The 14,203-nt window shown below is 39.5% G+C and overlaps 1 protein-coding gene across 1 annotated transcript in view; it reads left to right on the top strand.

The window, feature by feature from the left end:
• Positions 1-12,354, top strand: part of PPAT (phosphoribosyl pyrophosphate amidotransferase) — a 48,415-nt gene extending 36,061 nt beyond the window's left edge. The window contains exons 3-11 of the mRNA XM_074588139.1: positions 2,306-2,512; positions 3,895-4,007; positions 4,108-4,253; positions 5,021-5,093; positions 7,476-7,627; positions 8,873-9,000; positions 9,213-9,434; positions 10,491-10,611; positions 11,906-12,354. Of these exons, the coding sequence (XP_074444240.1) occupies positions 2,306-2,512; positions 3,895-4,007; positions 4,108-4,253; positions 5,021-5,093; positions 7,476-7,627; positions 8,873-9,000; positions 9,213-9,434; positions 10,491-10,611; positions 11,906-12,081 (1,338 nt within the window). The 3' untranslated portion in view covers positions 12,082-12,354. The remainder of the gene's footprint in view (positions 1-2,305; positions 2,513-3,894; positions 4,008-4,107; positions 4,254-5,020; positions 5,094-7,475; positions 7,628-8,872; positions 9,001-9,212; positions 9,435-10,490; positions 10,612-11,905) is intronic.
• The last annotated feature ends 1,849 nt before the right edge of the window (positions 12,355-14,203 follow it).

Genomic DNA, 14,203 nt, shown 5'->3' with positions numbered 1-14,203 from the left:
TAAAAAGAGCTTCTCAGAATGAACTTCCAGCAGGTGATATCATAATTTGTAGTGTTTCCATGATACTGAGCTGCAATACTCAGCTGTCATGCTAAGAATTTAATTGACTATCTCATCATATCAGCTTTGATATTTTAAGAGTTGCAGAGCATGTGGTGGTTTTCTTTTATCCTTGAAATATGTTTCTCAGCTACAGCACTTTTAAGATCTGTAATAACCACAGTGTAATAAAGAGCCTGTGGAGTACAATTTATATGACTTGTTTAATCCTGGAATTGGTGCTAATGTAACAAACATGTGTGTCTGTTGCACTGGTGAAAATATATTTAGGACTCTGACTTGTAAACTAGTCCATAAAAATGTCATCAGCTAAGATGCTACTGTATTCATTTGGCCTCCAAATGCCAGTTGACTCTTCTTCACAGCAGAGAGAACAGGATGGAAAAGGCGCCTGCTTCTCACTGCATGGATTTACTACCCAATGCTTCCGCGCAAACGCACCTTTGTCAGCAGATGAAGGCAATACGCGTATTAGATTACGAACTATGGCAGGGGTATGTGTTCCCTTCTGGTTGTTGCCAGCCTTTGGTCACGGATTAATAGCCCTTGACAAAGTCTATTAATCCTTGGTTTTAAACTCTCCCAGAAAGACTTGCCCAGATTTGTCTATCGGAGCGTTTCAGCCAGATTTGTATAACAAAACATTACTGTCGTAACTTTATTAGCTCAGGATGTGGAAAAACTTAAATCTCTTGCATAGCCATAGCCATGCCGGTAGGAGAAAGACTTTGTCTGATTGTTTCACACTTGGATATGCAGAAAAACATGTTAAAGTAGCTATTCATCAGACCATTATCATGTTCTGGCACGTACCAGGCCCTGTATAATACAAACATAAGATTGTCTTCATTGGGAACTTTTTATACTAGTGTAATTCACATTCGCCATCCCACACCAGTGCAGTCTCAATCAGAGGAAGATTTCAAACGGCAATGAAAAGATTATGTATTTGTGTAACCAAATCTGTTTTGAAACAACATTGCTTGTTTAAGCTACTGCAACGCTTAATGCGGCCACAGCCATTAACACCGGACCTGTGAACTGCCAGATCTCCTGTTAGGGTAAAGCTCACCCAAGTGAAATAAGAGCGCACGCTTGCATTTCTGTCCATAGATGAGCACGTGACATAGACTCTAGACCACCTTTATGTCACCTGAGAGACAATAAAGCAAATTTATACCAGTTCGACAGTTTGAGGCAGGAACTTTTTAACGTGATAGTGAGTATCCTGAAATCACATGTGCAACCACAGCCTCTTGGTATTCTGACTCTATAGCAGTCACAGCAGAAAATACCCTAAAGCTGAGCTTTCTTTAAGCTCTCTTGGTCGAGCTCTGAAAATAGTTCAACCAATTCCTGTCCCACTCTCTTGTTGTTGTACCTACAGCACAGGTTATGAACCATTCACAACTTCAGGCCTCTCCCGTCTATGGAGGTCCTGGAGGCATGTTATCATGTGTGCCATCGTGTATATCACAAGTACCACACGGGATAGAGAAACTGAGCTTAGAAGGATGTAAATATTTTCCACAGGCAGCAGCAGAAGCTGGAGTTTGTAGGAGGGCCTGGAATCCAGTCTTAACTTCTGCTCTCTGCGGTTTTTTCAGACTATTCTTACTGCTAAATTGTCTCCACACAGTGCTTGTTACCAAAAGAAGCTCCTGACAGCTGACTAAAACGTTTTGAGGCATTTCTGCTTTAGACAGAAGGCAACTTGACTATATGAAAAGTTTGGTTTAAGTAAACAGTAAAACCTCTGAAAATAAGCTTTGCTTCTGACATTGGCAAGAATGACAGTAGAATCTCATAAACTTTATCACGGACCCAGTATAAAAGTAAATCCAATATACCACTAACTTGTAAAAGGTATTCTTTACATAGAATTTTCTTCTTACAACTTTTTTCTTCTTTGCCCGTCTTCTGGCAGTCTTTTTTTTCTAGTGTTTTTAAACACCACAACAGTTTGGTAGTGTTTTTCAGAAGATGTATTTATAGTCAGGGAATAGGTTATTCCATGAACTTCCTCAGCACAAAAATGTATATTGCTTTATTTAAAAACAGGAGTACTGTAATCTGATACATCGCTGTGACACCTGCTCCGCTTCTTTCTTTCCTGTGTCTTTCAGGTTATTTGCCTTTCTCTTAAAGTTGCTTGCATTAGTGCTGTACCAAAACCACAGGAGAAATGAGGAAGTTGCCAGGAAAACAAAACCAAACAGAACTTTTTTTTCTTTTTCTCCCAAAGGGAATGGGTCTTATAAATCATGTCTTCAACGCAGACAGCCTGAAGAAGCTGTACGTTTCAAACCTGGGTATTGGGCACACGAGGTACTCCACCTCGGGAATTTCTGAGCTGCAGAACTGCCAGCCCTTTGTCGTAGAGACTCTTCATGGGAAGATCGCTGTGGCGCACAACGGGGAGCTAACAAACGCTGTACGGCTCAGGAGGAAGGTTAGTATCTCCTTTGGGGGGCTCTGGCATCACTTCTTTATGAGCATGAGGCAGCAATGAGCAATAAGTTTGCTATGACTTTTTCTAAATATCAAACTATTCGGGGTACTGAAAGAGCACCATAATCAAAATAGATCATTTTGGGGGGAAAAAATTCCTGGGGAGGGGAGACATTTGTAACTGTCACAGGGAATGATTCACCAGTGCTCCAGACTGATGCTCACATTCCTGTTGATCAAGTGAGAAAACTAACTCAGCCGTAACAAAAGGCAGGTTGGCTTGAAGCTCTGCTCCTTTGTGCCACCTTTGCTCCGGACAGAAGGAGCAAATCATATGCTTAGAGTTAGGAGGGGTGTAATAAGTTGAGGTAATAGTAATACGAAATGTCTGGTTTGGAATATTGTCTTTATTTGTATTCGTGGCTTGCAAAATTAATCATGAGCACCATCAGGACATAAACCAACAAGTGCCAAATTTTATAGTGTGGCTAGAAGGGTATGTGTTAAAGAACCGAATTAAAATTTAGCAGATGTTTCATTGTGAAACCTCTGCTATGGTATGTTCCATCCAAAAGCGAGAGGACGTACTCTTGCATTGAAGTGAGGAAAACGCATGGCGTGCCCAAAGGAACCTAGCCCTTCTTTAATCAGAGCCCCAAGCGTATGAATGGATGGGAGAAAAAAAACAGTGGTGAGGAAGTGTACATTCAGAGGAGGGAATCAGAATCACGTGATGAATGATTTCTAAAGATACAAATTAGGAACTGTAATGCATATAGCATTGAATGAGTTGTAATAGTTGGCTAGATACACTGCAGGTTCTCTTCTCTCTTAGAAGCATAAATACGCCAAGACAGAACAATTTGACTAACCAGGTCTAGCAAACTTTGCGTTGTGGGATTTCAGTTTTTTAATCCCACTCTGCTTCTCTTCACACTTCTTTTTTTTGTTGTTGTTTTGTGCCCAAACCACCATTCTGCCCTGATATCTCTTTCTGTATCTGCTATAGGTAATTCCATATTTTCTCTTGTATAGTTTCCCTCTCTTCCCAGAGCAAGCAGAAGCACAAAGCTGATTAAATGACCCAAACATGAATTTATGCCCTGAATATTGATGGTATTAATTTTGGTTGCATGTGGAGTGAAGGAACGGGATGCAAAGGGAGAAATGTAGTACCAGGCATAGATGATTGTACCAGCTTGTTTTACATATTTGGTTTGTTGGAAGAAATTTGACATTATTATGATCTGATCACCAGAAACACTGATGTGTTTTAAAACATTTGTTCATTGCACAAATGTGCCGTTAGATTAAAATCTGAGCAGTGTTATGTGGATATTTTTTTTAAAATGTTGGTAACACTTTTGTTTTGTGCCTTAAAAGCTTATGCGGCATGGTGTAGGACTGTCGACCAGTTCTGACAGTGAACTGATCACCCAGCTGCTGGCTTTCACGCCCCCTCTAGAAAACGACGATACAGCCGACTGGGTAGCAAGGTGAGGAGGATGGGTTTTGAAATCAAGAACAGCAGTCCGATCTCAGCGTGGTACGCTGCTGTAAATGCACATGATTATGTTCACCTATGTCTCATTTCAGAATAAAAAATCTAATGAATGAAACTCCAACTTCGTATTCATTGCTCATTATGCATAAAGACATAATCTATGCAGTACGTGATCCGTATGGGAATCGCCCACTCTGCATTGGTCGCCTTATTCCAGTAGGGGACATGAATGGAAAAGGTAAACCATCCATATATATTCATATACACATATATACATGTATATGTATAGTTTGTGCCTGAAATCACTGATAAGTCATTAAAGCCCCACTTACTGAGGTGTAAGTAGGAATATGTGATGCAAAAGTCAATTTTGAAAATTCAAAACAAAAAAAATGTTGGTAAGGAAAAAATAATTTGTAGGAAGTCTGCAAACATCTTTTCCGTTCCCCAGCAAAAGGTAATCCCCGTCGCTTGATGACAGTGTCAGAATTAGCCAGCCCAACTGTAATAGAATATTCATGAAAATTTAATTAACATCTCATCACCTAAACAGGAAAGCAGGGACAAACAGAATCACAGAAGGGTTGAGGCTGGAAGGCACCTCTGGTGGTCGTCTGGCCACCTACAAAAGTTCACACAAGTGGTACAGTTAGTTAGATACAGTTATCTGTATCTAAAGTCACTGAACTAGAATTGGAAAAGTTTGAAATAGTGCAGAGATAACAAAGGTAGTTATCGGAATTGTCTTTGTGAACTGGGAATATGATGCTGTTACTTCCACTTCTGCCTAGAGCAGGTTTATGGTGTTTACATTGTTTGCTTGGATTTTTTAATAATATTACAGAAACTTTGGAATGCTTTACCTTTTAGTTAGAAATTACAACAGTCTTTAATTGTGCACTTGGCAAGCTAAGCCACAGCAAGCCAGATACTGCAGTAGAAATGCAATTGCGGGGGGTAACGGTAAGAAGAATTGTGGACTCTAACTGCAGTCTTTCATTTCAGGAAAAGATAACAGTGAAACAGAAGGATGGGTCGTCTCCTCTGAATCCTGTAGCTTTTTGTCTATTGGTGCAGAGTAAGTGCCACAATTCTTAATTTATCTGAAAGCTCCCCTTGAGCAGCGATTAAACATTAAACCTCAAATTGCTAAATATCATAATCTTTAACAATGTGAAAGACGTCAAGGACTAGTTTGTTTGGAGGGTTGATTTTTTTTTGGCAGTCCTGTTTTTTGCCAGTTTATTTTCTTGAACAGATCCATGTAAAAGATGAATTAGGTGTTCAGAAAGTAACAGTAAAGATGACTTCACTGTTGTAAAGGAAGTGCCTCTTACTTGTTGCATTAAACCCGGTTATCCATGTAAGTTTTTAAATTTAGCCTAGTTTGCAGCAGAATTGTTGTATTACAAAATAATTCTTCACTTACAGAAAGGTTACATTGGTAGTTCACAGGCTGGACTAACCTGAGCTGTAGCCTGTGCTGTTGGACAAGCCAGTCCCCTTGTTTGAAAAACATGATGGGCACCTGAAACTATTTCCACGCGTGCAAACACCCATCTAGAGCCATAACACAAGACGACATTCACATTACCTCTCTAGCTAAGACAGTCTGAAAATAAACGTGTGATACTGTCTCTGGACAAAAGGGAAGTGAAGAGGCTCTTCAGGAGACCCCAAATTGATCTTTAGAAGTTTGGAGTGGAAGGCAATTGTGAACTAGAACATAATTGAAGGAAGAAAGATTACGAGGAAGTGTATTTACTCTATGTCCTAATCAGACATTATAAAAATGTGCATTTGGGGAGTAGGCTAGTAAATAAAGGTGGATCCTCATCAAATAAAAAAAAGTGCAAAACTGCATGAAGAACACAACCACTGAATAAAAAGAAATGTAAAGCAAACCCAGGAAGCAACGTGACTCTACTTTGTCCAGTACTGTGTCCAGCTCTGGAGCCCTTCGCACAAGAAGGACGTGGACCTGTTGGAGCGGGTCCAGAGGAGGCCACGAAGATGATCCGAGGGCTGGAGCACCTCTGCTGTGAGGACAGGCTGAGGGAGTTGGGGTTGTTCAGCCTGGAGAAGAGAAGACTCCAGGCAGGGAGACTCTACAGCCCCTTCCAGTACCTGAAGGGGCTACAGGAAAGCTGGGGAGGGGCTGTTTGCAAGGGCATGTAGCGATAGGACGAGGGGCAATGGCTTTAAACTAGAAAAGGGCAGGTTTAGATTAGACATTGGGAAGAAGTTCTTTACACTGAGGGTGGTGAGGCAATGGCACAGGCTGCCCAGAGAGGTGGTGGAGGCTCCATCCCTGGAGACATTCAAGGCCAGGCTTGATGAGGCTCTGAGCAACCTGATCGAGTTGAAGATGTCCCTGCTTACTGCAGGGGGGTTGGACTAGATGGCCTTTAGAGGTCCCTTCCAACCCAACACATTCTATGATTCTATGGTTCTATGATTCTATGCTACTTTAGTAGTCTTTTATTCCATTCTGCAGTGATTTATTGAAGGTGTTCCGTGTTCTTTTACTGTAACTTCTACCCTATCTGTGTAGGATCTGTGTTAGCTGTTGGTAACAGGGGCTTTCTTGAGACAATTTATTCTACATCTGTTTTCTGAAACTTCTTCAAAATCTCTGTTAAGAGAAGCTTACCATGTAGGACCATCAGCTGAAGCCTGTGGGGTTTTTTAAAAGGCAATTTTGTCTATCAAGTTCTGCTGTAGCCAGTGCTGCTGCCTGTTAATGCTAACATATCACCAGCAAATACGCACAAATTGACTCACCTCTGATTTAGATCTCCAGAATATTTCAATGTTGTGTGATAGATTCACACTGAAGGTGTTTGAATAGCCACCTGAGGACTCACTAAAGGATCTAGAAAAATGCATAATAAGGTTAAACACTGTAACATAATAAACCTAATACCGTTTCTTAATTCATAATATTTCTTCAGATATGAGAATTGGAATGTATGTTTCCAGTCAGTTTTACTTTATTCAGAGGTAGCTACCTGTCACCACTAGACAGGTATTTCTCTAGACGGTGGGGCAGGATTTTTTTGGCTCCCATCTTTATTGTTGATTATGTTTTTTATATTGTATTATAATAGATAGTCATAGAAAAGTTCCCTAGTATTGCTCTAGGGCTAAATGATTAAAATATAATGTGAATTAAGCCTGTACTAGACTGAGTACTGTACGGCTCACATATAGGAAGAATACCGCAATTCTCTGGTACTAAGTATTAATTTACTGCTTTTGGTTATTAATTCAGACTGTTTTAGGAAGGATCACTTGTCTTAGCATGTTGGTCTTGAAACACCCTAGTCAAATCCTAAGATAGAAACAAATGTGCTAGGATGTTCAAAAGCATTTTTTCTGTGACTTTAATCTTGCTTATATTTTGAAGCTATCATTCAGGTTCGGGACATTTCTAAACGCCATGTATTTCTCTTTCAAGATACTATCGCGAGGTCCTTCCTGGAGAGATTGTGAAAATATCCAGATATGACGTGCAGACGCTGGATGTTGTACCAAGACCTGAAGGAGATCCCTCAGCATTCTGCATCTTTGAATATGTTTATTTTGCAAGACCAGACAGTATTTTTGAAGGTAAGAAGATACAATGTACAAAGCCCTTCCCCATCCCAGGAGATGTCATCCTGGAGAACAATGGCTCTGGAAGGGATCTTGGCATCACAGTAGGGTACCATGGAATGTGAGCTTGCAGAGCAGGGCTGGGACAGAACAGGTTGGCACTGTTCTTGAGATAAAACTCATCAGGAGGAGCATGTAATAACATCACCTTGCTGTTCCTGGCTTTGCACATGGCCTCAGTCAGGCCGGCCTGCGTGGTCTAATGGAAGGGATGAAAAGGGCCACAAACATGATTAAGGTAAAGGAAACAGCCCTTAAAAGTGAGAGACTTAAGAAAGGAACTTTATTAGTTCTTGGAAAACTTCTTAAAAATTAGACTTATGAAATAGGATTTGCAAAATAACTCTATCTTGGCATTTTCTTTGCAAGAAAGGCTTATTTCAGGAAGATGCTTTTAATATAACACGTCACTCTATGCATTATGTAAGCACTTGGGGTTGGCAGTCTAATGCTTTTATTATTATTTCAGTAGAAGCCCTCCAAAATTGTCTTAGTGACAAGGTATTAGCTAGGACTGTCATACCCAACGAACAAGCTCTTCTTTGCTTTCTACGGACATGTCATCTGTTGGTCCAATACGGTTCTCCACCTTTATAAAGCCAGTTTCATCCCACATCCCTTTTTTTCATGATCCTTTTGCCCTTCAATACCCTCCCTTCTTACATTCCTTAGTACTGCCGCGGTACCCTTTGCCACATCCCACCACAATACTCCCAGTTCCCTCCCACGTTGCAAATTTTTTAGGGCCTTAAAAGCTTCTGAGGCCTCTCATCCCCATACTTAATTTGGGGTGAATTTTGCCAACTGCTTCAAAGTTAGTAAGTGGGCAGAGGCAGACAGCAGGGTTGCAAAAACTTTGCAGGAGAAACCACCCTAAAAATAGAATATGCACATTATGAACACGCAGGTGTAATTTCTACTTCTTCTTTCCTCCTGTAAATAGATTTTGTAACATCCACGGGACCTTTAGTTACCAGATTAGAGCAAACTGGATTTTAATTCTCTGTGTGGTGATATGAATGTGAATGTTAAAGTATGACATTATGGAAGGAAATAAAAAATGACCTTATGTGAACGCTTATTAGTTCTGGAGCTTTTCTCACTGACTTGTACACCTGCGACTTGCCACAGAAATTTGTAGAGCAAACAGAGGAAATCTGAATTATGCATACCAGGAAAACCACTTTTTGCTGTCCTTAGGTCAGATGGTGTATTCAGTCAGGAGAAGATGCGGGCAGCAGCTTGCCATCGAAGCACCCGTGGAAGCAGACCTGGTCAGCACCGTTCCAGAGTCTGCAACCCCAGCAGCTCTGGGTTATGCTCAAAAGGTATATGTTAACGTGCTTATTTTATTCCCCAAGCGTATTTACACATATCTCTTTTTCGAATGGAGTATAATGGTATGGGCCGTTACGAGTTTTGTAAAGCTTTTTGATTACTGTGAAGTCATACTAAGTCCTGAGGTTGTTTTTTTAAAACAATAACTGAAAATAACCAGTTCTTTAGATATTAATTCTGTTTAACTGTCTCCTGTTTACAGTGCGGACTACCATACGTTGAAGTACTCTGTAAAAATCGATATGTAGGGAGAACGTTTATCCAGCCAAATATGAGGTTACGGCAACTTGGTGTTGCAAAGAAGTTTGGCGTTCTGTCTGATAATTTTAAAGGCAAGCGAGTTGTTATCATTGATGATTCAATTGTGAGGGGCAATACCATTTCACCCATAATAAAACTACTGAGAGAATCAGGAGCCAAAGAGGTAAGTTAATTTTCAGTCAATACACTACAGATGTAAATAGGAGACTGATGGAAGGGTAAAGCACAGGGTTTTGTCTTCAGTTGTACTATACGTTGTTTCACTATTTAAAAGGACAAGCGTGCAAAAAAATCAATGGTTAATGCATGTTTATTGTTGAAGACAGGTTTGAGAAGTTTCTTTTGTATGACTGTTTTTTGGGTGATGAAGGGGAGAGGAACAGGTCTCCATTTATAACGCAGCCCAGAAAGCCAACCGCATCCTGGGCTGCATCAAAAGCAACATGACCCAGCAGATCGAGGGAGGGGATTCTGCCCCTCTACTCCACTCTGGTGAGACCCCAGCTGGAGCACTCTATCCAGCTTGGGGGCCCTCAGCACAAGAAGGACGTGGAACTGTTGGAGCGGGTCCAGAGGAGTCCTCAAAGATGCTCAGAGGGCTGGTGCACCTCTGCTGTGAGGACAGGCTGAGAGAGTTGGGGTTGTTCAGCCTGGAGAAGAGAAGGCTCCAGGGAGACCTTAGAGCACATTCCATAAAGGGGGCTACAGGAAAGCCTTTGAGGGACTCTTTGATCAGGGAGTGTAGCGACAGGACAAGGGGTAACAGTTTTATACTCAAAGAGGGGAGATTTAGATTAGATATAAGGAAGAAATTCTTTATGCTGAGGGTGGTGGAACACTGGCCCAGGTTGCCCAGAGAGGTGGTAGATGCCCCATCCTGGCAACATCCAAGGTCAGGTTGGACGGGGCTCTGAGCAACCTGATCTAGTTGGAGATGTCCCTGCTCATTGCAGGGGGCTGGACTAGATGACCTTTAAAGGTCCCTTCCAACCCAAACTATTCTATGATTCTATGAATAACATTAGGAAATATTGTAAAAATAAATTCTAAAAATCAGAAAAAAAAATCCCTTTATCTTACTTTTAACTGTAATGACTTCTGTGTAGTGCTCTGCTCTGTTCTTCATGATTATTTTGCAGAACTGAGACTTTGCTATTGTGTTATGATCTGTTGCCCTTCACCTTATAACGGTCTGTCTTGAAACTGTATTTTTATTCAGGTGCACATCCGTGTGGCTTCACCTCCCATAAGATTTCCTTGTTACATGGGAATAAACATTCCAACTAAAGAAGAACTCATTGCCAACAGACCTGAATTCCATGATCTTGCAAACTATATAGGTAAATGCTTCTTCTTTTTTTCCCTTTTTTGCTCTTTTTTTTCTTTCTCCTTTTCTTTCTCCTTTTCTTCTCTCTTTTTTCTTTTTTTTTTTTTTTTTTTGAGAGAGAGATTTTACCTGTAGCTATTTTATTGTCTACATCAAGATTAAGGACAATACATCAAGGCAACAGTGGCAAAACTGACTAAGAAATCCTATGGTTGATGCACTAAATTTCTGCATTGTGAGTTACCCTACAGATCAAAACAATTTAGTTACACCCTTTTTTTTTTTAACACAGTCAGTGAATTATATTTCTCCAAACAATAGAAGGCATTAGAATAATTGCATGAACATAAGTTACAAATAAGGTGTGACAACACAGCTTTCCAATACTTAGAGATCCTTCTGGGAAAGTCTTTACAACAAGGAGCTGCTGTCGGCAAAATACCAGGAAGAAAATATGTGGTGAAAATCTATCCTATAATAAAAAGCTAATGTAGTTTCACTTTCATGATACAGTCATAAAAATAGGTTTGGAATTTGTAAACACCTACTGATTTTCCTATGAATTTAAATTTATGTAAATAAATTTAACTGCATTATATAGTCCACTTTAAAAGAAATGACATTTGAAACTAATCAAAAAATGTTAAATACATTCTCAGATCTCTAGAATGAGTCACGTTTGCAGCAGAACAAAAGAACCGACAGCTTATGTTGCTTGTGCTGTGGTAAATAACGTGCTCTTCATCTGGGTATCAGCAAGAGAAGTCATGTGAAGGCTTGAGAGTGAGGAAATCTACTATACGCGGCCTATTGTCCTGCAAAAGATTTTGAAAAATAGTTTAAGAACATAGCTGTGGTTACAGTTAGAAAACGGTAAACTTGGATTTCCTGTGTTAAATACTTACTCCAGTATTACAATGACTTCTTTTCCCCGAAATTATTATGAAGGCATGTTGAAGTATTTCAAGTTTGTACTCTCTCATTTTTAAGTATTATTCACAAAGTAATGAGTTCAAACGATAGAAAACTAATGACGTGAAAAGGCTTTCAAACTTCCCTACTGCTAGCACATTCACACGAACTGCATACTGGGGGTTTTTTTAATGTGATGGTTGTCCCCTTCTCCAAGTCCCCGTAAGGGTTTGTGGTCCAAGCCGTGCAGGTTGGGAAGCACCAGCCATGCACACATCTGCTTCCAGACCCCAACTACTGGGAAACTACAGGGAGTTTAGGGAGTCTTGATGCACACTATGAATTTTGGTTCTATTTGTGCAATATGGGTGACGTATATTCTTTATTTCCTCTAGGCGCAGACAGTGTTGTCTATCTTTCTGTGGAAGGGCTGGTATCGTCCGTGCAAGAAAGCATCAAAGCGAGACAAGAGAACGAGAACAGCTTTAAAAGCCAAAAATCGCGCCTCGGAAAGATTGGTCATTGCACAGCGTGTCTCACTGGGGAGTATCCTGTGGAGCTTGAGTGGTGAACGTTTAGTGGATGGGCATCAGTTCATCTTTCGTGGAATGTACCTTTTTCAAAGATGCTAATGGCCTTCTTACATTTAGATCATACAGAAAGCTTATTACAGCCAACTAATCACTGTTAATAAAATACATCTTTACAGTAAAGACTTGCAGAAAGTCCGATGTGCCGATAAAAACAATGTAAGCAGATTAAAATACAAAATCATGTAGTTTTGATGCACAGTTGTGCCTTCTATTTTCTCACAAAAAATTATAAAAACCAAAGTTTTTTTTTTAATTATGTAGCAGTCCCAGAGTTTTTTTTGTTTCAGTCTTGCCCCAAATGATATCCCTGTTAGACTTGTTCACAAATCATGAACCGTGTGGTGTAATTTCAAATTACCAAAATCTTAATGCAAAAGTCCGTGAAGTTTGCTTTTCTCCTTAGGAAAAATACCAGATTCTGAGGAATCGTTTCCTCAGCAGTTCTTGCTTAGGCTTTCTAAGAATAGACGTACCGAACTTTTGCATATATAGCTACACAGCCTTTATTAATCAAGCCCTTTGTAACAGATTCTATGAACATAATACCTAGTGTATGATTTTAACAAATGAAGACTCAGGGAAATGCTCAGCCAAAACCTCTCTAGTTTTGTAACTTTAAAATTATTTTTTTGAAGTCCAGTGTAGTTACATTATCTTGGTGTGCTTTTATCAATTGCCAATAGGATGTGGAAGGAGAAAAAATACTTGGCACTGCCATTTTTTTTCTGTTTTATATCTTGTTTTCTCCAGGATAAATCCTCACAGTTTCTGAATTCTGAGCTAATGCTCAGTGTGCTTTTCATATGTCAACATCCAAAGTAAACTGAAAATAAAGCAACTTTTAATTTTTAACAGTAAAAACAACATATCAACGTATCAAGATTATGAGTTGTTTTGGGTATAGTCTTATTTTGCTACATTACTGCTGTTACAATAAATGTAATGTTTTTTAAAAAAAAAGAGTTCTGAAGAACCATTAGCTATTGAATGCATTGTGTTTTTTAACTGGTCACAATTACACAGTTACTTGTATACATGAAGATCACTTGGACAACGAACCACTTAGCTGAAAATGGAAAAGCACCTTTTGAAAACTTACTGCAAATTTACGCACAATTGTAAAAATATTTTGTATACCTCAGTTTTTTCACTGAATACCAGCAACTTAATTTTAGATTTTGTATTTAATATTGTGTATTTTGGCCTTATAATTGTTTGTGACACTGTTAAAAAAATAATAGCGAAGTTTAACAGCTTCTTCCTTCCCCATCATCTTCCACATGGTTGAGAATTACAGCACTGGTGATTAAATTCAGAAGTGAGCTTTCTTATGTGGGATTTATAGCAATTGTGCCTGACAGACAATCACAAAACAATAGTCCCAATTCAAGAAAGCGCATAAATACATTTAATGAAGTCAAGACTGTGCCTCGTGCAGTTGAATCAGAACCTACTTGCAGTCAGGCCTATGGGAGAATCTAGATTTTCATAAGCGGTGGGCTCTGTGTGTTCTTCAACAAAGCCCAGATCTGCATATTGGGAGATATATGAGTATCTCTTTCGTCTAATCAGCAAGTTTGTTTGTTTTTTAATAGAACCGTAACAGTTCATCTGGACAGTAAATTGAGCAAAGAAGAAAAAGGTTCCAGATTAACCAGGGAGGAGTGTGAGAAAACAGAAAAACTGTCATTAACATTTTTCACCTTTCTTCTTTCCTGCCCCCCAAAAAAGCAATCATTTTTAAAAGAAGGGATAAGTTGAGATCTTAGGTTATGGTTACATGTGAGGAGCTCTTTCTACTTGAGATAAAAACTTAGGTGAACAGTTTAACATGGTTGCAAGCAGAATTTATTGAAACCGTCTATAGAACAGACTGTAAACGAAACCTGTGCAAATACTCTTTTAACATTTTTTCAACGTAACTGCTATTTTTGAAGTCTGGTAGTAATTGCTTAAATATGATTTGAGCATTTGGTGGCATAATTCTGATTTTGATAAAATGAGTCCTCATGCCTTTTTTCCTTCCACGTTACGCATGTGACATCTGCTGCTGTAAGCCCTGTAATTTTTAGACACACTACATGCCTCATCTTTAGTACA

This window comes from Larus michahellis, chromosome 5 (genome assembly GCF_964199755.1).
Source record: "Larus michahellis chromosome 5, bLarMic1.1, whole genome shotgun sequence".
NCBI classification, from domain to species: Eukaryota; Metazoa; Chordata; class Aves; order Charadriiformes; family Laridae; genus Larus; species Larus michahellis.
Note: the sequence above shows the minus strand (reverse complement) of the source record. Positions and strands in the feature narration are given on the sequence as shown.